Raw genomic sequence first — 26538 nt, 5'->3', positions numbered from 1 at the left:
GGCGACTTTTGTTGTGATTTGGCGCTATACAAATAAAATTGAATTGAATAAAATTGAATTGAATTGGTAAATTGGTGTAACTTTTGACAATTTGGAGGGTGGAGCTCAAAGGAAAAAGAAGTTCTTTCTGCATACAAGTAAAAGTAAGCAGCACAGGTTATAGCGAATTTACAGTTCACATAGACAGAAAATGTTCGTGGAGCTCAGTAAGGAAAGCCATTGGGAGACTGCATACCTGAAATGTCACACGGGTGATAATGAAAGTGTGGGACAATGATATGAATATATGCCCCTGTGCACCTGCAAAAAGGCCCAGCACTGACCAGGTGCCAGAGGTGAGCATCGTCTTCACATCATAATCAGTCAGATCCTTTACAGTGGAATGGATAGGGATATAAATTACAGAAATGACTATGTTTGTTTGTGAAGCTACTTGTGGATCATATTGTACTGTGTTCTTTTGACAGACATAGCTCCTACTTGAACGTTTGTTTTGTCTTCCTGAACAGACAGACACAAGAATATATTAGGGATATCTTTTTTTTTTTAAACAAACAAACATCAGAACCAATAAATCTGCTTTATATGGGATGATTTCTGAAAAATTACCAGAGCACAGCAGGATGATGATGAGGAGGCGAACTGGGTTTTTTTTTTTTTTGTTAAAAAGTAAAGATGAAAGAAAGTGTGCTAGCAGGACATAGTGAAAAATAGTAAATTTCAGCTTCTAGGGTGAGATGAATTTCCCACGGACCACCAGAGTGGCAAGGTCAAAGACTCAAAAAAACATTTAAATGTGCAGATTTATAGCGAAGAACAAAACCTTTTCTAAAATATCTAAAATGTATTTTATACAACCCCAGTTTCATAAAGTGAATGAAATCTTTTAAATGAATATTGTTCTTAGTTAGTCTAGTTAACGATCATGTTAAAATATTTTTTAAAGGGTGATAAAAGGACAAGGGACTAATATTAGTAAGAGAACAAAGCACATTTCCTAGTGCAAAAAAGAGGCAATCTAAAAAAAATTGTGTTTTCCAAAATAGTGATTTTTAGCTTCTTGAATTGATGAGGGAAAAGTGGCAATGTTTTTCCTGAATTTAATGCTACATTTTAAAAAGTAACTAACCAAATACTTAAGGGAAATATTTTCAAACCATTTCAAAGGTTATGTTTCAAAATGTTTCAGGAAGACAAAGCTTCCAGCCTACTAAACTCTTCTTCTAAACAGACTTTTATTTCAGACATGGAATTCTTACCGTTTACAGAAATTAGAGATAAACTGTCTACTAACAGCAAACTTAACTCCCTGGTCTTACTTTGCATAATCAAGTGAGACTTAACTGAGCTCTTGGTAATGTGAAAACACTAAAGCTATAAACAGCACTACTGTCTAATCACATACAGAACCTGAATACAGACACAGGTGAGCATCCTGTCACACTTTCTTCATTATATAGAAAATAAAACATTTCATGTGAACAAATTATTAGTGACTTTGCAGATTTTGGATTCAAAATTACTTATTAAAATTTCATAAAAATAGAGACAAACTACCTAAAAATAGTATAATCTAACCAGCCCAGGATGTATGTTGTTTACATGCACTAGTGCAACTTTCATGAATATATATGAATATATAGGAACAAGAATATTACCTAATATCAAAAACACAACAAAGCTGTACTTAAATATTTGAAAAGATATAATGTATGTATTAGGATGATAAAATAATTTGACACAAAGTAATGGTTGCTTTTATTTTTAACATTTCACAACATTTTCCTGATAACACATGTATAACAGAATATTTTTATGTTGGTTAATTTTTTTACACAATCTCACAAATTTGTAGAAAAATGTTCTCCATCTTACAGATATTTTCTGTATCCAAAAATACAGACATTTGAAATCACAGAACTTATTTGGGGAGCATTTCATTCGACTTGAATTAATTTGACATTCTATAAATGCCTTTTTAACGTTGACATGATTTTCTACAAGAGAATAAAAACAAAGTCAGATTCAGATTTACCAACTAAATCAGAGTAGAATTATTGACATACACTTACTATATATACTATACAATTATCGTGATGTTATATCTGCCTCTCTGCTCAGTGGTGCCACTGGAGCTGGGCTTTGAAACTAAGATTATACTTCACATAAATTAATTTACTGTATAAGACAAGCCAGCTGGATGTCTTTGTTTTATTATTATCCTCGCCTTTAGTAGACAGGACTAATAGGTACACCTCTGTTGGGTTTGTAGGCTGTTTTCCTTTTGACCATCTTGATGCAGTCTATGATGGGACAGACACTGAGGCATAAAGTGCAGCCAGTGCAGCTGTCAGTCACGGATGGAAGATGAGTTTCAGGGTCGAATGTTATAGCCTTGAAATAAGAGTCACATTATGGGACTAAAGCAGATATATCTCTTAAAAAACAAGAAAGTGATGACTGTCTGGATATAGTAGAAAAACATACCTGGTATCCAGAGTCATTGCAGGTCATGTAACATTTCCCACAGTTGATACACATCTCTTCATCTATAAGAGCCTGGACCTGAGAGCACAGGGAAAGGCCATTGTTATTGTTGTGATATTGATAAATGCTATTTTACTGCTATCTGTGATCATTAGAAGAAAACTTGATGTACAAAATAAAAAGTGATTGTACATATGGTGCAATGACCTTTTGTTCATTTATCTTTTCTTATAAATCACTACAATGGTTAGTATATTACCTGGTTACAGTGAATGAATGAAAACTGTGTACCTGCTCCATGTTGTTAAGTTCCTGGTATGCTCCAATGTGGCGCAGTGCTCTGGCTATCACGTCCTATAACACAATCCGTCACCACACACATACATATAAAACACATTTATGGTTAAAAACCAAATGCAGTATCTGGGGCACTTTCATTTGGCTTTTGATCTCTTTTGTTGTATTTTGAAGATAATGTTAACTTCTAGGTTCACTATTAAGTTGCCTCAAGTTTAATCTAGTTATGTTTCACTTACGTCTTCTGGTTAGTCTCATGTATTTCTTGTCTGTGATTTCAGGTTGTCAAGTTTGTATTGTCATGTCTGCCTCTCATGTTTCCTGTTTTATTTTGAAGAGGTCTTGTGTTTCTATATTCATTGTGTTTCATTTTACTCTTCCACTGTGAAGTCGTTATGTTCATTTGTGTCAGCTGTTTCCCCATGTGTTTCTGCTTGCCCTGATCACCTCCTGTGTGCTTTTAGTCTGTGTGTGTTCATTCATTCTTTGCCTGAGCATCTGTTACCTTACCTTGTTTCCATGTCATGCTTCCAAGATTATGAACTCATGCCAGTTTCTATGTTCAGCTCACCCAGTTTAGATTATGATTTAGTTCTGCCCTTTGCTTTGTAAGTCCATGCTTGTTCTTCAGTTAACACTAAGTTTCGTTATTTTGCGTGTCTGCACTTGGGTCCACCTTCTTCACTCCTTACAGTCTGCCTCAGCCAGACTGTGACATGTAGCTTTATTGAACTCAACGTGCAGCACATATGTGTGTATGCACCTTGACTGGAGGAACAGGCTTCTGGGGCACGTTGACCCGGCTGACGTTGGATTCCACCACATCGGTTTCACCAGCATCTAGGAGCCGTTTCTTGCACGCTGCAATGGCTTCCGTCTTCTCCTGAAGGTACGGACCAAAGCTAGGGAGACTCTAAACAAATGCACATTGACCATTAAGAGGTGACAAATGGTTATTAGACAAATAACCATTTAATGTGAAAAAGAATGGGCATCTTCTTTTGATTCAAGGTTTTAAATGTTAGGACGTAATAAAAAAATAATCTGGTTTCTAGCATGTTTTAAAATTAGTTAAATACAACCTGAGGAAAACAACACATCACGCATTACCCAGGTTCAGTACTTGTTTAACAAAATTTTAACTGGAATGCAGAAGCAAAACTAAGTGCACCCTTACTGCTTCCTCAGAAATTAAGAGGGTAGTACCAGTACCAGTCTGGCAGTGATAAGATGCAGCTGATTAACTCATTGTCATCAGCAAACACCTCTACTAGCAGCTAGCAGATGGTTTTGGCAGTTTGCTGGTCTGGAGCATTCAGGTGTGGGTTGACATAAGGCCAAGAAAGACAAAGTCACTAACTGTTGTAGTTGTACCTTTCCAACCAGGCTTTCGAGTCTGGGAGCAGGTTTTCCCTTCTGATGTCTCTCTGTTGGAGGTGACTGACCATCCCAGTCCTTTAGCTCTAGGCTCTTTAGGTACAGCAAGGCTTTCAGACCTAAACATGTGTAATGTCACACAATAATACAAAAGAAAATATTTTGAAGCTCTAAAAACGTAAATGAATGCCTGTAAAGCTCAGCCAAAAAGCAGTTACATACCCACACAGTAATCCTCAATCAATGTGAAGTCCTGGTTCTGAACTGCACTACACACCTGTGGTATCCCGACAGAGTGAGACCGATGACTATTAACTATAGATTGACTAAGTGACTGGTTTGTAATTCTTTTATTAAATGGCAAAACCCGTTACATTAAATTGGTTATCACCTGTAACAGTGAAGCCCCAGCATGAAGAAACTGTAGTCCGCTCTCTGCTGAGTCAATACCCCCGGTGGCCAGAATAGGAAAACCTGGAATTGCTCTGGCGATGGCTGACACTGCTCTGAGTGTAATGGGCCTGATGGCATTACCTGAACACACCATTAATGTGATAAATAAGTTTATTCAGCACTGCACTATACTTTACTGTATGTGTGTGCGCTTACCAGATATCCCTCCATATGTGGTGCGTTTTTCCAAACCAACACTTGGCCAGGGAGAGCCATCCGCTTTGAGTCCCATTAAACCTGAGACCGTGTTGGTGGCTGTGACTCCATCCGCTCCACCTATAACACAGCACAACATTTACAGACTTGTTAACGGGCATCTGCTAATCATTCGCTACATCGTACATTGTGGATTAGTACTGAACAATGTAAAATGATACTAAATGAAAAGGTGAAGTGTGGTTACCTTCATGGGCTGCCTTGGCGATGTCAACAATATTTGTAACATTTGGTGTCAGTTTGGCAAAGAATGGAATGGAAATGGCTTCACGGACCCAGCGACAGATGTTCCTTACCAGCACTGGGTCCTGATGACACAAATGAATAAATGGTTACACCTTCAAACTTAATATTGTTCTTACATCCATTTCATCCTTGTATATTTGTTGGGGGTTTTTTTCTTTATCAGTTGTGTGCGTACCTGTCCACAGGCCAGTCCCATGCCTCTCTCTCCCATCCCATGAGGACAAGAGAGGTTCAGCTCCAAAGCATCTGCTCCCGACTCCTAAACACATACATTTGTTATTTTTATAATTAAATTAAATCATCATTACAGACTACATATTCTGTAAAAAATGTTTATGATTATAGTGGTATATTGTTTTTATCACCTCAGCCATCTTGGCTAGCTCTGTCCAGTCTTCCTTGTTGTAACCACACATTATACTAGAGATCACCACCTGATGGACACAGAGGGAATTTTTTAGATTTTAAACATCTAAAACATACATGGCATTTTAGACTTATTTTAGAACTTGGTACTTCAAACTTGGGTGAATTTTGGTACAGTGGTGTAAATGGGCACTGCTAGAGAGCACGCACTAGAGATGTGAAATTTCAAATATGGTAAAGCACATTTGATGGAATGGAATGAAGCTCATGAAAAAAAAAATCAAATAGAAAGTAAGACATATGTAATATGGTACAGAAACAATCCAGAAAAATAAGTAAATATGTATATTATTTAATTAAAATAAAAACAAAACATGCATTTCATTAATCTGAAGCAAAACACACACACACACACACACACACACACACACACACACACACACACACACACACACACACACACACACACACACACACACACACAAAAATCTGGTCATCCAAAACATACAAGTTTGATATCACCAAGAAAAGGTATGATGTGATATCAAACTTACGTTGTTGGGGAAGTCTTTTTTCAGCTCGGCAACCGACTGACACCAGTAGGCTGCTGTCTTCTCGCTGATGAGCTCAATGTTGAGGAAGGAGCCCAGACCGGGCCCATAAAGAGGGCCTGATGTTGTACCACGCACAATTCGAGGAGACACATTGGTCACCAGATCCTAAAGACACAGATTTATAGAGCCCATTCATGAGGTTAACTTCTTTTCTTGGGGGGGGCTCCTTAAAGTGAAACTTGCTAGACACAACAAAGCTTTCGTGTTTTTCTTTCTGGAGCTTTTACTTTTGTTTAGGATCCTTTACAAGATGAACACATCACAATTTTTTAAAGCTCACAATTTCTTGAGGAATAAATCTGAGGTTGCATAATAAATTGACATGGGAAAAAATATAAAAACGCAAGAACAGCAAAGGTCTGCAAGGAGGAAATATTGATATGTTACAATGATTTATTGTAAGGTATCGTAAAATACAGTACATCTTCGGGTGAATAAATCTCTTTAATGCCTGCAAGTATAGTCGTTCTAGTGACTGGTGGTTTGGTACATTGTTTGCACGTGTGGTACCTTATCCAGTCCAAATGTCTTAGTCAGAGCAAAGCCCCATCCTTGTTCAAAAGCTCTTCTGATCATGGCTGTGCTAGTGGTAGGAGGAGCAGAGGCCAGGCCGAACGGATTTGGAAATTTTATTCCACAAACTTCAATGCTGATGTCCACCTGGTCTATAGCACTGTAGAACAATGGCAACTTTGGAACTGGGTCTATGGTTTGTCCATGAAGAGACTATACAAGTAAAAGAGAAGGATACATATTTTGGCAACATTATTGGTATGATATTTTGTGTATTATGCATGAGGTACAAAAATTGTACATGGACACTAAACAAACCATTAATAGGCACAAGTTCAGTAAGGAAGATCTGCAGTCATTCATATGCCTGCTTTCCTAGATGTTCACTACAACTTTCCCATGCTGTCAAACTCAGTGCTGTCATCATTCTACTAGCCCAGTCACCTTTTTGCTTGCCTTCTTTGATCCAATCAGCCTCCATTCTGAATGGTTTAAAATCTGTGCTTTTCCATCCGATTCTCATTCATGCAACCAGCCACCTCCCCATCTCCATCTCGCCCCATCCAAGCTTCCATCTCCATCTTCAACACCACCAGTGCCTATGCTTTGGGGTTTCTTGTTCTAAATCGCTACTAGGATTCTTTTCTGCGATAACGGGTCATTGGAGTCTAATCGCCAAATTCATTCATTTTTCCATCTCAGTAAATCTTGTTTGGTTCTTCCAAATGATCTCTCCTTATTGAACTCATTGGTGTTTAGAGTCTTGGCAGACTTACCTGTATGTATCTGTGAATATGCCACGAGGCTTGTTTGCCATCATTCACTGACTCCACTGTGGTGTTTGCCAAACCAGCGATGTCTCCTCCAGCAAAAACCCAAGGCTCACTGGTCTGCATGGTGTCTGTGTTCACCTCTGGAGTACCCCAGCGACTCAGCTTCACAGGCATCATGGCCTCAGTCACTACAAGCACCCAGCATATCAGTCAGTTTCATGCTCTGCATTCACCTTCTGCCTCAGTCTAAACATCACCTGCAAACGTTCAAACCATTACAGATTTAATTTTGTTATATAATAATACAAAATCTAGATGAATTTGCATGCTCCCTAGTCTGACAGAATATATAGCAAGCTATACTGATTAATATCTCATCTAAGTTTAGCACAAAGAGTAAGGAAATTTGTGTTTGGTCAATTTTCTTTGCTGTAAAAATGCTTCTTTGCAATAAATGTTCTACTGTTGGAAAATTCCCCCTTAAATGGTGCTGCACCTGAAAGGAAAATGCATTTGTGGGTTGAGCAGCAAACTTTAGTATGTGGAAAAACTTGAAAAATCTCATCTGTCAGTACCAAAGAAGCTTATTCTGCTATTGACTCTTGTTTTGGGCTGCTAGTGCTCCAGGTCTTTGTAACTGATGATTTTCAGAGAAATGTGCTTTTGTGTGTCAAGCCTCTGAACACTGACCAAACCTTAAAAGGTTCCTTACTCAAAAGATGAACTAGTGTTGTCTACACATAACAGAGAACAAAGTTTTTGCACTAATACTGTATTTAAATTACAAGTTTTGCACCTATTTCCCATGTGAAGAAACTGGGAGTTGGTCAAGAGACTTGCTCAGTAATGTATATTAAAAAAAAAAAAAATGTAAAATTAAAAAAGACAAACCAGCATTCAGAAATCAAAGTTTTACAAATACATCTGGATTTTTTTTATTACTTCTTCTAGTTAAAGGTGAACCAAAATGTTGGGTAATGTGTTGCGCAGCTGATTACTCATTACCTTGTGGCTCATTCAACATGGATCCAAAAGCACTGATTATATAATCAGCCTTCAGTCTGACAATTTGCTCCTCGTCTTCAACCCAGTCACCTTCCTTAGTCTGCTCAGTGCGACAGAACTGTAACCCAGCAACATGCCCATTCTTCATAATGACCTCACGTGGAGACAGAAAAGGAAGGAACTCACACTGCTCCTCTTTAGCCAACTCCATCTGAGAGAAAAAAGGTTATACATATCAGTACACTCATCTGGTTATCTGTCTGTATACTGCATCAGTTGATCCATCTGCCTCTCATCAGTACCTCCTCAGGAACAGCCCTAATGTTGGTGAATCCCCTCCTGAAACAGACATACACTCTTTTGGCTCCACAGCGAAGGGCTGAGGTGGCACAGTCAAATGCAGTGTCACCGGCCCCCAAAACTATCACCACTCCCTTTAGTTCTGGCAGAGAGGAGCGACACTGACACATACCTAGGCAAAGCGACAGAGAGCCCAAAATCTAAAAAACCATGTCACCAGCAAAAGTACTGTATGAATGAATGAATGAGTATGTGCGGATACGCTTACACATGAAAAGCAGAGGGTGTGAGTATTACCCTACCTTTGAGTGCAGTTACGGGCTGATCAAAGGCTGTGAAGTGATGCTATTGTTGTATGTTTGGGATCGTGACTTCATATAAATAATGTGTATATTGTGACTTTGTTACTGCCCATGTGAACTATAATCCTGTGGATTGGTAGAGGAACAAAAATTAAGTAGTACCTTTCTTGCTGGCAGAGGCCACCATGGGCAGAAAGTCCTTAGAAGTGAAGAATCCTTGATCCACAGTTAAACCCTTGAAGATTTCAGCTCTGTTGGCCTGTGGGAGACCTGGTGTCACACACACATTCACAGACACGTGCAAACAGGACTTCATGAGGACTTAAAACACATGCAGAAAAACAAATTTGATGGTTGATGTAATTCAGCAGTTTATTACAACTTTTTACAAATGTGCATAATGTCCAGACACATCCAGATTCCAGATGAATTTACAGGGAACTAAACTGGTATCTATTCATAATGGTTGTCAAGTGAAACTCACCAATCCCTATGAAGACAGCCTTAAATCCGTCTTCCTTCAGGGACTTCAGAGTCATTCCATTAACACCCAAGCCCTTCTCGCACACCACCTGTAGACGCCACAGAAACAAAATGTTTTAACTGAACTGTTGACTCATGTAAAGAGATTAGACTAATATAATGGACGCTACAAATGCTATTTTAAAAATATGTAGCAGTATCTTGTGCCACATTTCATACCTTCACTCCCAGGTCCTTCATCAGGTTTATTTCAAACTGGACGACCTCATATGGAAGCCGGAATTGAGGGATTTCTGACATGCTGCATAGAAGAACATATCTCTTTGAATGATTTTTGTCTCCCCAGTGCTATCGTGTTTGATATTGTGTCTTTCATCTGTCCTTGTGCCAACTTCTCTCTCTAATTTGCAGACATATTAAAAAAGGTTTACCCATGTCTCAATGTGCAATTCTAAAATTCTTTTAAAAAAGACTGAACCTTTACTTCCCAATTAACTAACAATACAATATAAAAAAGCTTGAGGGAAATGAACACTGTCCTATAATATTTTATATAATAATAATGTTAAGATACCTCAGCCCTCCTGTGTACTTCTGTTTTTCAAATATGGTGATATTATCATATCCCAGACGGGCCAGGAAAGAAGCACAACTAATTGATGCTGGGCCACAGCCAATCAGAGCTATAGGGGTGTGGTAAGACTCTGGCATCTCATTGGATGGTGGGAGTTCGGGGTTTCTTATCTGAGGGATGCCCATTTTACTAAATACCTGTAAAGAAACACATACACAAATGCACATGCCAAGAATAGTCTTTAATACACTACGTTTACATCATGGCTGATGTTAAATCAATATAATTGATTAGAAATGTGTTTTCTGAAAACTGTCGTACCTCAGTAGCAAACTGCTGTAACCCTCCAATGTTAATGGGTCCTTCTTCAGAAGCATACAGGTTGCAGCCCCCTACACACAGCTCCGATGTGGGACAAACCATTCCGCAGGTCAAACCCAGAGGGTTGTCAGATAGAATGGCACGCGCTGCCCCATAGTAATTCTGTTACACAAATACACACACTTGACATCAGAATAGTGCTATCTGGTATTACTTTGAATATCTGAAGACATAAGGCTATGTGAAGGCAGGATGGGGGACCCAGAATGCAGACTCTCATATGGAACTTAACTCAAAAACAGAGCTCTATTGTTGAACTTATGAAATACAAAACCAAACTGGAAACTAAACAAACAGACAGAACACACAGCCAGGGAATGAGGGAGATGCAGACAATATATACACACGAGGGAATCAAGACAAAGAGGAATAACCTGGGGAAGACAGCTGGACATAATCTAACTGACGAGACAGAGGACAAAACTGCACATGCTGCACACAGGGCAGGAGACTATCAAAGTAAAACAGGAAGTACGATAACATACACACACAGACTGACTAAATACAGGGAACAGAGGGAGTGAGAGAAACAGAGGCACCACTGGGGAACAGGCGAATAAATGTGGAGACAGAGACAAGACAACATAAACTAGACAAGAAACAAAGATGACTTAGGAATACAAATAATTAACAGAGAAACTGCAGTAACCAAACAAAGAACAGAATCTCAACCTCAGACTATAAAATAAACCAAAACTAAAAGTCCAAAACAGGAAACGCTGGGTACAAGACTCGGGTATGGGCTCAATACTCGGGATCATGAAAGAAAGAGTGCAGAGTGGATTCTACCTTATTGGAGATACTCGTAATGAATGACTTGATGTCCAGATTAGTTGGGCAGCTCTTCTGACAGGGAGCATCAGCACATTTAAGACACCTAAACACAAATTTTTCATTTGCTTGTGCAGCTTAACCAAGTAAGATTTACAAAAAATAAAAATTGCATGCAAACAGTTTGGACGATTTTTGTCATTTTAGACAAAAAACATGCACACACAAAAGATTAATTTCCAACAAAAATGCACTAACACATAATGCAGTCGTGACTATGGAAGGTTACTGATAAGACCTATAATTCCATAAGGCTGTAATGAAACTAAACTGTTACACAGTTTGTAGTGCTAATGTCTAATATTATGATGGATACATTTAAGATGATACTTTTCATGTACAGTGTCTTAGTTTAATGTGCCAGTACGTCACTATCACGATTTCGTCTCATAAATAAAATTTACATTTTGTTCATTTTGTACATTTTGTCACGATGGTGTAGCTAATTGAAAAGATAAAGAAAGTCCTGGAAAAAAACTTTCTTTTGACATGGATTAGTATTATTTTGTGTGTACAAATGTCATGGCTATTCAATTAACAGTTGCATTCATCCAACTGCACTGCTGCCCTTTTTCTCTAATGGTGATTAAAAAAAGTACATGTGTGGAACTGGCCTGACAATGATCAGAATACTCTTCTTTAGCCTGCATTTGTTGTGACCATCTGAAATTAGGTATCTTTTTTAACATAAGTTGAATGTAAATCATATTTGTGACATATGCTACATTAAAAACAAATAAATAAAGTAGCCACTTCATTAATCTTCACCTGAGAGCTTCTCGTAGTGCTCCTCGCTCACTTAGTGTTGTATGCTTGATGTCGTCAAAGTTGTTCTCTAACTTCACACAAGACTGGAAAAAAGAGTGAAGATGATGAATGATGTTCCAAGCATTAAATTATGCAAATGCTCTAATTTGACTAAAGATGCTCTTTTAATTGAAGCTACGTCTTGTTTGTGTATTTTTCTTACACCACAGTTCCTTTCAGGGTTCCTCTTCCAGTGTTTCTTTTCTTTCTTCTTACTGGCTGTGGATATGATCTGAGCATGATTCTTCACCCTTGGATTCAGAGCTAGGATGCTCTGAAAAGAAAAAGACACAGGATTGGATTCTTAGACTGCACGCCCTAATAAACATGACTAGAATCTTCTTTTATTTTCCAGAGGCTTTGTTTTAGCATTTCAAGTGGCTCCATAGTGTAGTGGTTCACATTTTTGCTTTAGGGATGAGCCAGGAAAAGCATCCAGTGTGTTTGCTTTTATAAAGTGGTATGGTTGCAGAGGGAACTAGATAATTATATTCAGAGAAGTCTTATGCCACAACCACAAATTCCAAAAAAATTGGGGCATTGTGTAAAATGTAAATAAAAACATAACGCAGAGATGTGCAAATCTCATAAACCCATCCATATTTTCTTCACAATAAAACATATTTCTAACCTTTTATTATTTCATGAAATATATTTTCTCATATTTAATAATAATAATACATCCATTTTCTTCTGCTTATATGGGGTCAGGTTGCGGGGACAGCAGCCTAAGCAGAAAAGCCCAGTCTGTAGCAAACTACCTAATCTAGCTTTTCCAGGTAGCACAGAGGCTTCCTAGGCCATCTGAGAGATAAACTTCTACCGAGTGTCCTGGGTCTGCCCCAGGGCCTCCTCTTGGTTGGACATGCCCAGAACACCTCACCCAGAAGGCATCCTTGTCAGATGCCCAGACCATCTCAAAGGCTACTTTATACAATTATAATTATTATCATAATTAAGTTAACAACATCTCAAAAAAGTTGAGATGGAGGCAACAAAAGACTGGAAAAGTAAGTGGTCTTAGAAAGAAACAGCTGGAAAAATACTTTGCAACTAACTAGGATAACTGGTCAAAGGTCAGTAATATGATTGAATATAAAAAGAGCATCTTAAAGAGGCACAGTTTCTCCACAGAAAATGCCCTGTCTTCCTCTTATTCCTTGTCAGAGTCTCTATTTTCTTGTTTCTTGTGTTTCCTCATTCCAGGTTCCTGTTGTTATAGTTTGCAATTCCCTTTTAGACATTAAGTTTTGCTTGTTGGACTTTTTACAGCCTAATAAAATGGCTTACTTTCTTCTGATTCCTACCTGCTTCTGTGCCTGCATTTTGGGTCCTCAACTTCACACTGCACAGTCTGCATAATCTGCAGACCGTAACAACATTATCTTTCTTTACAGCACATTTGCTGAGATTTGCTGACAAGAACATTGAAACTGTGGAACATTCTAGGAAGTCTGGCTGTTTTGATGGTCAGGGTCAAGATGATAAGATAATGGTGAGGTGCCAGGTCGATGCACTGAGCCAATGTGACGTGTTGCATTCATATATAACAGTAGAAATTGAGAAATTAAGCTTGTCGCACACTGACACCTTGTTGCATGAGGGAATACTGAATAGTATTTTATTCATGTAAATTCTGCCATTAAAGAATATTATCACTGAATGTATTAATCCAACCTGACCTTGACTATTTGAACATTAGTGGCTAATGATCTATTGAACTGGTCTCAGCACATCAACGCCATCATTAGTTTCCAAAAATATGGGACATTTTATAAAATTTTGATTAAAAAAACAAGTTAATTGTAGCCTATACTTGATTGGAAGTACAGTGATAACACATCAAATCATTCAAAAATGTAATAATTTAATAATTTATTTGATTTAAAAAAATTAATTTGATTACGGTAACAATTTGGAGAGGGTTTTGCATGAGACTAACTAAAAGTACTACTAAAAATATTTTCTACTTCTATGGGGCTAAAACCTGAGAAAATCCAGCTAGTCAACAGTTCACCCAGAATAATTTACTACAGAGGCATCCAGCACTTAACACAAAATATGTTTCGGCATTGCCTTGCTGGGATAAGTAAGCTTTCACAGAAAAAAGTCTGCATGGCACAATGTTGCCTGTCTATCATTTAGCATCAAAGATGACTTGACAGGTGTGTTATCCACGCCATGTGCACTAATACATTCAGCTATGGGAACAGGTGTCCATGACATCCATGATGTGTGTGTGTGTGTGTGTATGTATATATATGTATCTCTCTCTCTCTCTCTCTCCCTATAGATAGATAGATACACACATAAATACATATATGTATATGCACACTGACATCTCCACTTTGACCATGTGTCAGATATCTATAGGTTGTACAATCAAACACATGGCTTGTTACATAATACCAGGCGATCATGTTCAGACTGCATCGTGTGGCATTTTACCCATTAAATCCTCACTGTTGCAACATGTTACAGTGATTAGCCAATGTATAGGTCTGTCGTATATCTCTGCCAACTCGACTGGTCTTTAATGTTAAAATATATTCATCTTGTAAGCATGTTATCTTGACTTACTGAGACCCACAAATGGTACTCTGGATAGGACAGGGCATAGCGTTTTTATGTTGGTACTCCTTGACCTGATGGATGCTTTTTCCCCTTTCCAACTGATGGTTCTTACTCTCAATTTAGGTGTCCTGCGTGGCCTTAATATATCAGTGAATTACTATGTCTCTGTGCACCCAAGAGGACTTTTAAAAGAGTAAAAATCAGGTGACTCAGTAGATTCCTTTAAAAAGCATTTAGACACCCATGTTCTCAGGCACTTTGACAGCACCTTTTTTTTTTTCCTATTTATCCGTTTTGTTTTTCCAGAAGCGGTTTTATTTCATAAAAACCATTTTTATTTTATAAAACATTTTATTTTCATGTCACTTTGACATGTATTATTTTGCCACAAGGCAGAGAACACATCAGTGTGTGACATGCAGAAACTGTGTGGGTGGCTCAGTGAAGCCAATTTCTAAATTTCCTGTGTTTCTTGGTTTAGAGCTCTTAAAGGGCAACACCAGCAATTTAATATTATACTCCCATGAAAGTGGGGGACTGACATGGAAGAAACTAATCTGAGCCAGCGTTAGCTAAGATGTGTTTTCACTTTGTCCCAAAAACTCTGGATACTTTTCATTTCTATTTCAGTACCACCACCTAATTATCTAAATCACACCAGGGCACTTCTCACACTAAAGTCAATACTTTACATTAGAATAGAATAGAATTAGAATAGAATTCAACTTTATTGTCATTGCACATATCACAGGTACAGGGCAACGAAATGCAGTTTGCATCCATCCAGAAGTGCTTTAGCCGTGATATTTCTGGAGAGACACTGAGCCTCGCGTTGTTCACGCGCCGCCATCTTGGTCAAAGAGTAAAAAGAGTAACCCAATGAATCTCCATCGTGTGACTTTACGGTCAGGCTTGCTTCTTATAGAAAGAAACGTCTCACCCTGTGGGCAGCCGAATGTTGAATTATACACAGGCCTTTTCTAAAGACACACACAGGAAGGGAAGTACTCTTTGTGCTGAGAACCTAATGGACTCAAAGGATGTGCAGTGCCCTGTGCATGGCGGAAGTCCATTTGAAAACTGTGATATGCCTGCAAGTCTGATGAAACTGTATATGAACAGATGATTGTGACTGACTTACTGTTATTCCAGAATCACAGCTGTATGTATAGTTTCAATTTTTTCTTGTGAAATGGTCACAATTAGAGGCCAGTCATGTGCAAATTAGCCTACTGTTAAGCTTCTAGATTAGTGGAGAATAATCTTTAAATCCCCATTTGTACTCATAAAAATTCTATGGACACAATTAGAATGACTTTATTTTACTATGGCATGGAAAACATTTTTGGAAGCGCAGTTATCCACAGAAAACCTGTATATGTGTTGCTAGAGAATGCTATACAGTGCATTTTCCACTTAATATATATCATATGATGATATTATAACATTAGCTAATCTTTTACTCAGTTTGGACATGACAAACAACAGAAAACATAATATCCTGCTATAACATATAACACAGCAAATTTACCTCAATGTCTGGAAGATCTTTACTCAACATGGTGCTTCAGCCCAGCTTCAGGAATAAAAGCTTTTAAAAGGTTGAAAATTATCCTCTGCAGATTGTGGCTGGCGTTGTGGTTTAGAGGTCCGAAGCACTGTCCGGGACTACTCTGCTTACAAGTGGAAGTATATGAGAGCTTACGACCGCGTCACCCCTCTTAACAAAAATTTTAGACAGACAGCTTGAAGGCATCAAACGTCATACTTTCTCCTGCTAACCTGTTGATAAGGTGAACTGACAGACAGAGCTCTTATCACTCATATGAGGGTTAAAGTTCAGCTTACAAACTCGGCTGCAGCTAGCAGATTCTGGGTCCACTGCACCCGAGTTTGTAAGCTAAACAGTGACCACGGCAAACTGTCAAGTTCAAATTCCACCTCTAAGAGGGGAGTGGAGCTCTGCATATTTTTCCTCTTCTATCTGGTAAACAGTTCTGTGTTAACCCTTTTTTTGTCTCAAGGACTCTATTCTTTTCTTCTACTTTGCGGGCGCTTCCTTCTCCATACAGAGGAGATATCAGCTATTCAAGACAGCCAAAACTTGACTGATCAAGCAACTGGATATCAGCAAGTTCTCCTGTAGCAACATAACGGATTCTTCCTCCATAGTCTCTACTGGTTTAGATGTAACACAGTTTAGCGCCATCTTCTGATAGTAAGGAACATGATGTCATGTGGTTGGTTGCAGTTAATAGACTTACAGTAGTTTATGTTAGCTAACTAGTGACAGAATCGATAACGAGAGAAAAATAAGGACACTAAAACTAAAGATCACTTTAAGGGGATCACATTTGTGCTACCCCTGGCCGCAACACTGAGTTTTATGTTAAGAAACAGAGGATATACTGTCCACTTTCACTGTCTGTCTCTTTTGAGTACTGTATGGAGGACAGCCTATTTGAGCCACCACACCGGCAAGCTGGACTCCAACATTTACAGAAGATGGTGCTAAACATGTTTTTAAAACACTTACTTCTTAAATCCAGCTTCACAGACAGTGTTACATCTGTTTCAGGTTTTGAGAGCAGGGCTCAGAGGTGTAAATTAGCCTTTATACGTCTAGCGCTTCATGTGCTCTTTAACACAGCCAAGGACACTAACCACAGGCTGCTGTGATTTCACGTGGCAAACTTAACCTCCTTATTGAAGAGGAATTCTGCTCATTTCTGGTGCTATATACATAGCTTTTATTTCAAATGCACAGTGGAGAGAAGACAGGAAAGCTAGGAGAAGGAACACGGGGGAGACAGTAAAAAACCTGGGCATATGGAATAACAGAGCACGTGTCACCTGTTCTTCCCAGTGAGCTAAACCAGCCCCCCCAGATTTTTATTTTTGTACTAATAGAGTGTAGATGTACAATTCAGAGTTCAAAACGATCCTTTGTCTTATACTGGGCCTCGGTGCGCTCCCCCAGTTTATTTTATGTATGAAACAAGTTGCTATATTTCAATTCCAACTTTAAACCAAGTGTCTTCTGACTGGCAGCCCTTCACAAACAGAGGGGTTAAACAGCAGACGGGTGGTGCCTTTGTGTTCACAGACAGAGCTGTGTGCCTGAGATGATCATATTAGAGATATTGATGTTTACATTCTGAAAGTAACTAAATACCCCTACCCGAGAAGGCACATTAGCTTTACTATGAAAGACTAGCTTATGATAAGATAAGATAAGATAAGATAAGCTTTATTAGTCCCACACGTGGGAAATTTGTTTATGGGAAATATGTTCCCTGAAGGTAGTTGTGTGTCTACTGTAGCATTGTACAGATAGCTTAAATCCCCAGGGCGCTGTTTTCAGTTGGGGATTTTTTTATTTTTTAAATAACTGTAGTCAGCCCTATTTGTTATCTTCTGATTCAACCAAGATCCACTTGGCAGAAAAGATCAAAACAAAACACTATTTCTTTATTTCATTTTCCTCAAATGTCATTGAGATACAGCATCGAGGCGGCAGTAGCAAGTAAGGCGACAGCTGTAGCCATGGCAACACCTAAACAACAGAAAGGAGGACAGTCAGGACAGAGTACACAAGCATGCATGTCCTTTTTTAAAAAAAAAATATTTTCGATAGTTAATCATTATCAAATCACTACACAGTAGACTTTAGTTATTTGAATACTGAGCCTAACAGAAGACGATTGGATGATACAAAAAATATAATAAGCAAATGTATCATTCGTCTTGCTAACACAATTTATTAAATGTAGATGAGAGGTCTTTACCAATGTAGTTTTTCTTGTGCTCTGGCGCCTCGACTTTTTCTTGAGTGGGCTCTGAAAACATACAACACACATTTGGATCAACTAGGTTAACATCCCTCATCACCAACTCCTGCTTGATTATTGTGAAAATGGCGTAACTAAAATACCATCAGTGTGCACATACAGATGTTCACTTGTTTTAACGGTTAGAATTTGTTAGTGTCATACAATGTTGCAGCTAGGGAGTAAGTTTGTGAAGTCAGGACGATTTCATTAAGTAACTTGTTAGTTATTTGTTGCTTCAGTTTAACTTTGCGATGGGAATTTTCAACAGACATCATTAATATAAACTGTAAACTGATAGTTATCATCGCACCACTGTTAACAACAAAAACAACCATTTATTGTTGTATTACTGAGGCTGAGGCTTTGAGGAGGTTGCTGACTCTATCGCCAAATGATGACAGATGGGATATTGAGATTTTCCCAACCCAGGAAATTCCATTGAAGTGAACTTTTTTTTTTTTTTTATACCCATCCATTAATGTTTACAGATGAGCTATGATGGTTTTTAATTTGTTTTCATATACATCTGACCTCACATCTGCAGTTTGGCACATGTTCTCTGCAGCAGCACGTCACAATTACATATTTTGCATTCATATAGTAATGGCACTAACATTTGGTCTGGAGGTAGGTGGAGCAGGTCATCTAGTAATCAGAAGGTTGGTGGTTCGATCCTGATGTGTGTGTGTGTCAGATAGAAAGCACTTAAGCGTAGGGAAAAAAGTGCTTGTATGAATGGGTGAATGAGGCATGTTGTAGTGCTTTTAGTGCTCCAGGTGAGTAGAAAAGCGCTATATAAAAAAATGTGTCCATTTACCATTTAAACAATACCGTGACAACAAAAGGAGAAAGTGAAAACTGATACCCAAACTAGAAATTAGGTTTTGGTGTGAAAATACTACTTTACAAACACAAACTCTGTGCCCACCTGGTGTAACATCACACCCTGTGATTTCAACAGTCATTTCCTGTCTGGTATCCAAGTCTTCCTCCGCTGCATCAATGTCCAGCATCTCCTTCAACCGCTCAGGCACCTCAGATAAATCCTCATCACTGAACTGGTAGTCACACACACAGAGTGGCCCGCTCACTTTTAGTGGACAAAAGATACGATGGGGGAGGCAGAACAGCTCTGAAGGACAGACAGAGAAGCGCAGGTACAGTAACTAATATTGAGAGGTCGTGGATTTTAACATCTCTTCTAATGGTGCTCATGTATTAAGACACAACAGTAAGGTTATTCACATCTAACTTTCATTCATTCTAAAAAAGTTGCTTTGAAGACGTAACCATCAGGTGTAGACAGACAACATTTTTTCTTTATTACTCCTTATTCATTTAAAGAATTGTGGGAGAAAGATAATAATAATAATAATAATGGATTGCATTTATAAAGCGCTTTTCGAGACCCTCAAAGCGCTTTACAATTCCACTATTCATTCACTCTCACATTCACACACTGGTGGAGGCAAGCTACAGACAGAGATAATAAGAATAGAGTGCACACAGAATTACTAAGAAAAAAATGTGTTAGCACACCAGCAACCGGCCTCCTCAGTTCCTAGATGTTTATAGTATTGTTGAAAGATGACTAGGGAGAAAACAGTGGTAAACATGGCCCTGTTATAACTTTTTTGAGATGTGTTGCTGCCATCCTACTCAGTGCTTTGATACATTTTAAAATGCTACATTTTCACAGTTTAAACATTTGATGTTTTTTATGTCTTGACCTTTTTGGAATTGGGGCTGTAGTTGTAGCATTTATAATGAACTAAACTGCTTCAAAATTCAGTGAGTTATGATCATTTTAGCTGTTTCGTCTCCATAGACTTACATGGATTAACAGGCCTGGATCCCCCTTAACAATACACAAGCAGTGTCATTCCTGTGAGTAGCACTGGCCACATGTATACATGTGGATACACTGTGTTCATACCAGACCAACTATGAAATTGGGGGTTGGGATTAACAATAGCGTATGCCATCCATTACTAATTGCTCACCTTGTACTGTTGAGGTCAGGTCTGATCTGTGTTCAAATCCTGCCTCTATGGTTTCATTGGCTGGCAGTAAACCCACCCATGACCTTGAACTTATCTATGTACAGCTGTAAGCAAGTGATTGGTGGAGCACACAATGTCTGCACCTTTCTGTTGTTTGTCTCTGCAGCTGCCCTTGCTCTCCTGGTCTGATGCCAGCAGCTCCTCCAGCATCATTTGAACTCTCGTGGCCACCGTAGAAACCACGTCCCTCTTCAGCAGCTGTCCGCAAGAGAGGTTTCCGTGAGAAAATAATAAATTCTGTTTTCATTTAATTTGTGGGTCATTCTTTTTCTCAGATGTTGAACTTCAGATCTTTTATCTGGAACAACCCTTATGCTAAAGAATTACCTTCTCTGCCTGTCTGGCCTTTGGCTTGTTGCTGTGTAGATAAGCTCTGCTGTGGATTGCTCCTGTTACTGACACGCTGCCGCCACACTGCTGGATCACATCTGTTAACCTCTTGTTTTCCTAACACAAAGGAAGGCAAAATTTTATTTCATGGTCATGCACAAACTTTCTCAAAACCTGACTTAGCTTTACTCCAGCAAATATGTATAATTTTAACAGAAATGTACCAAACACAAGCATGTGTGTCCATTTATGGCTTCACTGCCACTACTTGTGTGACATGTCATCTACCAATCACAAGGTCTGTGGTTCAATTACGTGCTACTGCAATCTACATGTCAAAGTACCATTGGGCAAGATACTTAACCTACTGGATCCATAGGTGTAAACCTACTAAAGTTTCCACCTATGGATCCATCGGAATGTGAGTGTATGTGCAAAAATTAGATATGGAGTTTAGGTACAGAAAAATGGGTGTATGAATGTGTGTGTGCTTGGGTGAATGAAGCTTGTAGTTAAAAAAACAGTGCTTTAAGTGCTCAATTAGAGTAGAAAAGTGCGTCTCTAACCGTTGTGATGAGCAGCTGAGCTGTGTATGTCTGTCTCAGATTCCTCCTCTAGAGAAAAACACTGGAAGTCAGAATTTTCTTGCTGCCTTTCAACAAAAAATCACTTGTTATTTATCATCAAGCCACAGCAGTCTATGTTGTAATTGATTTGCACATAAAAGTGTGCAAATAATCAATCCTAAAGCAGCTATCAAGCATTCATTCATTCAAGTATCATTAACAACCTGTATCACTGTGAGCTCCGAATCCTCGGGTAGCCTTTTTCCATCAATCAGACACAGTCCACACTCAATCTGGTGTGCCCATGCTTTCAGTCCTTCCTGAAACAGAAAATCAAGTCAGAACTGTTCCCATGAAGAAAAAAAAGGTCTCATGCATAAGTGTGTGTTCCAACCTTAAGGCATTCCTCCATATTTCCTGTGCTGGTTCTGTTGTTTAGTAGTGGTAGCAGCATGTCTACATTTAGACTGCATGACACGGTTGCCCAGGAGGAGCACAAACCTGACTGGTACTTCCAGTCTGCAGGCTTAGCCACACTCTGGGAAAACATATAAACAACAACAACAGCATTGTATGAAAGAGAACAGCACAACATATATCAAGACTGTTAACCTTGTGGCCTACATCTCACTTTAAAAGGTTTAATCCACAACCCCTGATAAATGTAACGTGGAAGCACTTTACCGGTGTGTTTGTGAAGTCAGAACATAATAGATTTCCTTGTTCAGTGAATAAGACTTATAACACCATACTGAAATAGTGTTCCAAAACTGTGATATTACATGTTTTGGAAAAAAGCAAAGAATGTTTTTTGAAGGCAGTACACATTTGAGTAATATTTTAGAGCTGTGCAGGTAGAAGCTGCTTTTCTGTAAGATGTGAGAGATGCAAACTGACCTTGGGGTCTTTGATGTCAAAGGTTCTACAGACAGTTCTAGTCCACTGGGTTAAAGAACATCCACAAACACTGTATGGTAGCTACCTGAGCCAAAGGCAAAGCTGATGAAAAGGATACTTTCTGGTTTTGGGATTGATTTGCAGCGTGACACAGTCTGTGACATCATCATCTGCAGGGTCCCACAGGTGCTCAGAGGAGATCAGATTTTCCACTGCAAACAGCAGCTAGACACACACACGCACACACACGCTGCATGATGTTACCAATTTTTTACTTTTCTGTGATTACATTTGATTTCACTCCTTTTGGAGTTGGGGATTTTTCTAGCACTGAAGTGCAAATGTCCTCAGTTGTATAAAGACAAATTGAAAGAAGATTGTTTCCAGTGTATTAAAGTTAAGTTAAGCGAGCTCCTTTTAGAGTTGTAGGGTTTTCAGGCAAGCCTTTGTCCTCAATGTTATTTAAGATATACTTGACTGGGTTCAGAGCTTTAATTAGTTCAACAACATCAGCTAAAAGAAAGTTTGCATTTTGGTAAAAAAAAAAAGAAAAAAAAAAAAGGTTGAGATGATCACTGATGCCAGTGTTTTTGTGAGAAAGTTTCTAATAAACCTCTGAATTATTTTTCTTTCTTTTATAGCTACATAAAGAACCAAATCATGCTCCAACAATATTTCCACCATCAAACTGAATTAGCTCTTCACACACTTTGTGTTTAGTCTTGAACCACATGAAAGTCACATGATGTCTTCCATCTGAACGAGCTAAGCTAACCCTGTTAGCAAATTTTAATATTAAATAAAGCATTTTTTAACAAATCTGTGCTGAACTGTAAAATATATTTTAGACTTATAGTGAACGGACACACCCTTTAAGTATAAATGAGTCTTTCAACATTTTTGGCTGATGCAACCCTCCATTATAGACAAAACTGGTAAAACAAATGCATCCATGGGAGAATGGCAAGGCAAAATCTATAGTTGACCAGAAAGAACACAAAGGCTTGCCTCACATTTCCCAAAAAACATCTTGAAAATGTCCAAGACTTTTGAAAAAATATTTTGTAGCCTAATGAGGAAAGAACAAAACTCAAGTTTTAGGTAAGGTTTGATTCCCGTTACATCTGGCATAAAACTAACAGCATTTCATGAAAAGAAAATCTCACCAACAGTCAAACATGGTGGTGGTAGTGTGATGGTTTTGAGCTACTTTGCTGCTTCAGGTCTTAGACAACTTGCCATAATTGATAGAACTATGAATTCTGTTCTCTACCAGAAACTCCTGAAGGAGAACGTCTGGCCATCAGTCAGTACCCTGAAGCTCACTTGTTATGATAATGTTCCGAAAAACATACCAGTTCTTGCTGCCACACGTAGCACATCCAGGTATTAGATTTATGTGCAATTACTTTTTCACATCGGGCCAAGTACTGGAGGTTTGGAGGCAAGTTTCCCACACTTAAATTGTCGAATTTCCTCCATGATTTTTCTTTTTTTTTAAGCTTTGGAATTCACAGCTGGTAGGACTATCTATTTATGTGCAGCCACTTATGTGTTAACATTCATGGAAGTCACCACTACTGGAGCTTAGCAAAAGTGAGAGCATAAAGCGCCAGGTGACAGACATATTAAAACATTTTATTTTAAATTTGACATATAGGCTGCACATTTTTTAGACTCACTTAAAACAATGATTAAAAAAAAAGTAAAATGTAAAATAATTGACAATGCTCATTTTGATATATTAATTTTAGGTCAAAGCCACAGAGAGTAACTGGATTATGGGCAAAAAAGCTGCAGGTGCGAGACCTCGTTTCTAATCATTTAAGCTGATTTTCGATTACACTTCACACTACAAGCTATAGCACATTACAAGAATTTCGAAATGATTTTGCTGGAAACAGTGTCAACATGACTCTCACCTGTCGGAGTGTAGTTAGTGCGTCCTTGGCATCTGCATCAGTGATGATGAAGACTCCCACCACAGAGAGGCCTCCGGGCAGCATCCTGGACACCTGGAAATCAATAGCAAACATGAAGCCTAGCTGTGTGCAAGTCTGTCTACCTAGGTGAACAGCTCATTTCAAAGCACAATGCACTCCTCATTTAATACATGAGCATAATACATGCTGAAATCAAATCAGTGTGTGCTGGAGGAGAGGCATGGCTCTCTTTAACTACCTGTCGAGCATGCTCGGTGACCCACTCCTTGTCCACAGAGTTTCTAGCTGCTGCAGCAGACTCCTCCTTTTGGGGGGTCCGAATTGCCATGACAACAAAATCCCTTTGGGTTGAACTCTGAAATATTTAGTCAGTAATATTGATTAATTTCTCTTAACTCCACACACAGCATGTGTCACAATCCTATCGTATTGTGACATATGGTGCTCACGTATTAATTTTAAAGCATGTGTACAGTATTGTGCAAAAGTCTTCAGCCACTCTTTGTTTCTTTAGATTTTGCCAGAAAAATTGGAAATAGGTCCAGTGATTTATTGAAATGTGCAAATATACATGGAAATACAGTATACAGGCTAAAACTCAGTTACAGTTCTAACTAGCTTGAAAGTCAATATTCAGCATGACCACCTTTATTCTTCAACACAGCATGAACTCTCTTAGGCAGCTTTCTAGTAATTTCTTTACGCAGTCTTCATGAATTGTTCTCTTGACTTTCTGAAAGATATTCTAAAGCTCTTCTTTGGTTGTTGACTGTTTTTTACTTACTGTTTTTTACTATTTATTCATCTGTGAAGATGAATAAATTAAATTTTATTTATATAGGGCCAAATCAGAAAAAAATGCCTTGAGACGATTTATATTGTAAGGTAAAGACCCTACAATAATACAGAGAAAACCCTAACAATCATATGACCCCCTATGAGCAAGCACTTTAGTGAGAGTGCAACACTACTGACAGCAATGCAGAAGCAAACCCTGACAGAAGCTCCGTCATGTTTTACAGATGGCTATAGACAATTGTTGCTGCACCTCTTTCCTGACTGTCTGAATACATATTGACAGTTTGAACCAAAGATTTCAAATTTGGATTCATCACTTCATAAGACCTGCTGCCATGGATTTTCAGTCCAGTTCTTGGAAACATTCCAAGTGAAAATGGTCACATACAGAGACTATACTGCAATAGAACTGCAGCTCAAGACCATGATAAAATATGACAAGAATGTTTGGATCTTTGGAAATAAAACATAGAAAATGGGGGGTGGCAGAATATTTCTGCACAGTACTATATGTAGCGCATTTCATTAATTTCATTCTAATCTTTGAGAACATAGGATCATTTTCACCATTTCGCAGCTCACAGAAAACTGAGTAACTCTGGACTCCATCCTGAAAGGATTTTAGTATTTTTCAACTATTTTCTGATATTATATGGACAGAAGGGTTAATAGACAGATTCACTTTCTTTTTTCTCTCATTTCACTTTTTAAGTTTAACACAATTGACAAATTTATTGGAATACTATTCAAAGTATTTGTGACTGTTACTTGCTTCTAAAAGGACTTTGGTTGTAGCCCTGATTCAATATCTTGAACAAATCTGACATATGCCACCGCTAGACACACTCTTTTCACATAAAAAAAATTAGGTGTAATGAATGCAAAGTTCTAAAGCCTCTGTTTTTACACATGGCCTAATATATGACAGATGTTAGTATACAAAGGTACCTGTCCAATTAGCAGTCCTGTGACTGGGTCTGCCTTTTGTTCACACAGTTTCGACAGATATCCCTCCACATCATCTTGGACTATATATCCACGACCCATTATTTCTGGCAGGGAAATGAAGAGGTGATATAAACATTGCACTTTATCCAAGAGCGTCTGTAAATAAACAGTTCAAGGAAAAAGAGATATGGAGCACTACAACAAGTGTTTCTAATCTATAAATACGGTCGAATTAAAAGCAGAAAATATGTAGTCGCTCATTGATTATTTACAGCTGTTTGCCCCTCTAACTTTAACTTTAGCTAGCTCATATTTTAGCTACATTTCATTAAAATAACAGTTCAGGTTCACTATAACATACAGTGTGGACGTCAAGAGCTTCCACGTACCATGGAAAATATTCAAAAGAAGTAAAACAGTTGCTAAAATCTCAACCAAAAAAGCAGGCAATTTTGACAGGTCTAATGCTTCGTCAGCAGACCAAAAAAAAATATACATTGACGGATTTCCGTCGCACGTCTGTGTCGTAATAGGTGACTCGGGATGGAAATGGTCAGTATA

General features: G+C 38.4%; 2 protein-coding genes across 7 annotated transcripts; both read right to left on the bottom strand.

Moving 5' to 3' along the window:
• Positions 1 to 1741: 1741 nt before the first annotated feature.
• On the bottom strand, positions 1742 to 16477 carry dpydb (dihydropyrimidine dehydrogenase b). 3 transcript variants are annotated; one of them, XM_003453151.5, is made up of 25 exons: positions 16131 to 16424; positions 12189 to 12299; positions 11987 to 12069; positions 11177 to 11264; positions 10328 to 10489; positions 10007 to 10203; positions 9652 to 9733; positions 9434 to 9521; positions 9112 to 9219; positions 8650 to 8819; positions 8348 to 8558; positions 7346 to 7530; positions 6567 to 6782; positions 5997 to 6161; positions 5442 to 5510; positions 5252 to 5335; positions 5018 to 5138; positions 4771 to 4890; positions 4553 to 4695; positions 4384 to 4438; positions 4159 to 4280; positions 3548 to 3697; positions 2779 to 2841; positions 2488 to 2565; positions 1747 to 2394 (listed from the first exon to the last, which is right to left on the bottom strand). In XM_003453151.5, exons 1-25 carry the CDS (start codon positions 16158 to 16160, stop codon positions 2230 to 2232), a joined length of 3066 nt encoding a protein of 1021 aa, XP_003453199.1. In that variant the 5' UTR covers positions 16161 to 16424; the 3' UTR covers positions 1747 to 2229. The 3 variants fall into 3 exon arrangements, with proteins under 3 accessions (XP_005458010.1, XP_003453199.1, XP_019203501.1); XM_005457953.4 differs by lacking the exons at positions 11177 to 11264; positions 11987 to 12069; positions 12189 to 12299; positions 16131 to 16424 and adding an exon at positions 10620 to 10753 and having other exon boundaries at positions 1742 to 2394; XM_019347956.2 differs by lacking the exons at positions 1747 to 2394; positions 2488 to 2565; positions 2779 to 2841; ... (8 more) ...; positions 5997 to 6161; positions 6567 to 6782 and having other exon boundaries at positions 7464 to 7599; positions 16131 to 16477.
• A 1018-nt stretch (positions 16478 to 17495) lies between these two features.
• On the bottom strand, positions 17496 to 26528 carry odr4 (odr-4 GPCR localization factor homolog). 4 transcript variants are annotated; one of them, XM_003453171.5, is made up of 14 exons: positions 26367 to 26527; positions 25978 to 26081; positions 24470 to 24586; positions 24211 to 24303; positions 22407 to 22513; positions 22289 to 22325; positions 21786 to 21929; positions 21616 to 21711; positions 21392 to 21439; positions 20823 to 20942; positions 20579 to 20693; positions 19361 to 19564; positions 18388 to 18438; positions 17496 to 18155 (listed from the first exon to the last, which is right to left on the bottom strand). In XM_003453171.5, exons 1-14 carry the CDS (start codon positions 26473 to 26475, stop codon positions 18085 to 18087), a joined length of 1416 nt encoding a protein of 471 aa, XP_003453219.2. In that variant the 5' UTR covers positions 26476 to 26527; the 3' UTR covers positions 17496 to 18084. The 4 variants fall into 4 exon arrangements, with proteins under 4 accessions (XP_003453219.2, XP_005458009.1, XP_025756290.1 ...); XM_005457952.4 differs by having other exon boundaries at positions 26339 to 26505; XM_025900505.1 differs by lacking the exons at positions 22289 to 22325; positions 22407 to 22513 and having other exon boundaries at positions 26367 to 26528.
• Between the last annotated feature and the right edge of the window lie 10 nt (positions 26529 to 26538).

Source organism: Oreochromis niloticus, linkage group LG18 (assembly GCF_001858045.2).
Source record: "Oreochromis niloticus isolate F11D_XX linkage group LG18, O_niloticus_UMD_NMBU, whole genome shotgun sequence".
NCBI classification, from domain to species: domain Eukaryota; kingdom Metazoa; phylum Chordata; class Actinopteri; order Cichliformes; family Cichlidae; genus Oreochromis; species Oreochromis niloticus.
The sequence above is the reverse complement of the archived record's forward strand: the minus strand, read 5'-3'. Positions and strand labels throughout refer to the sequence as shown.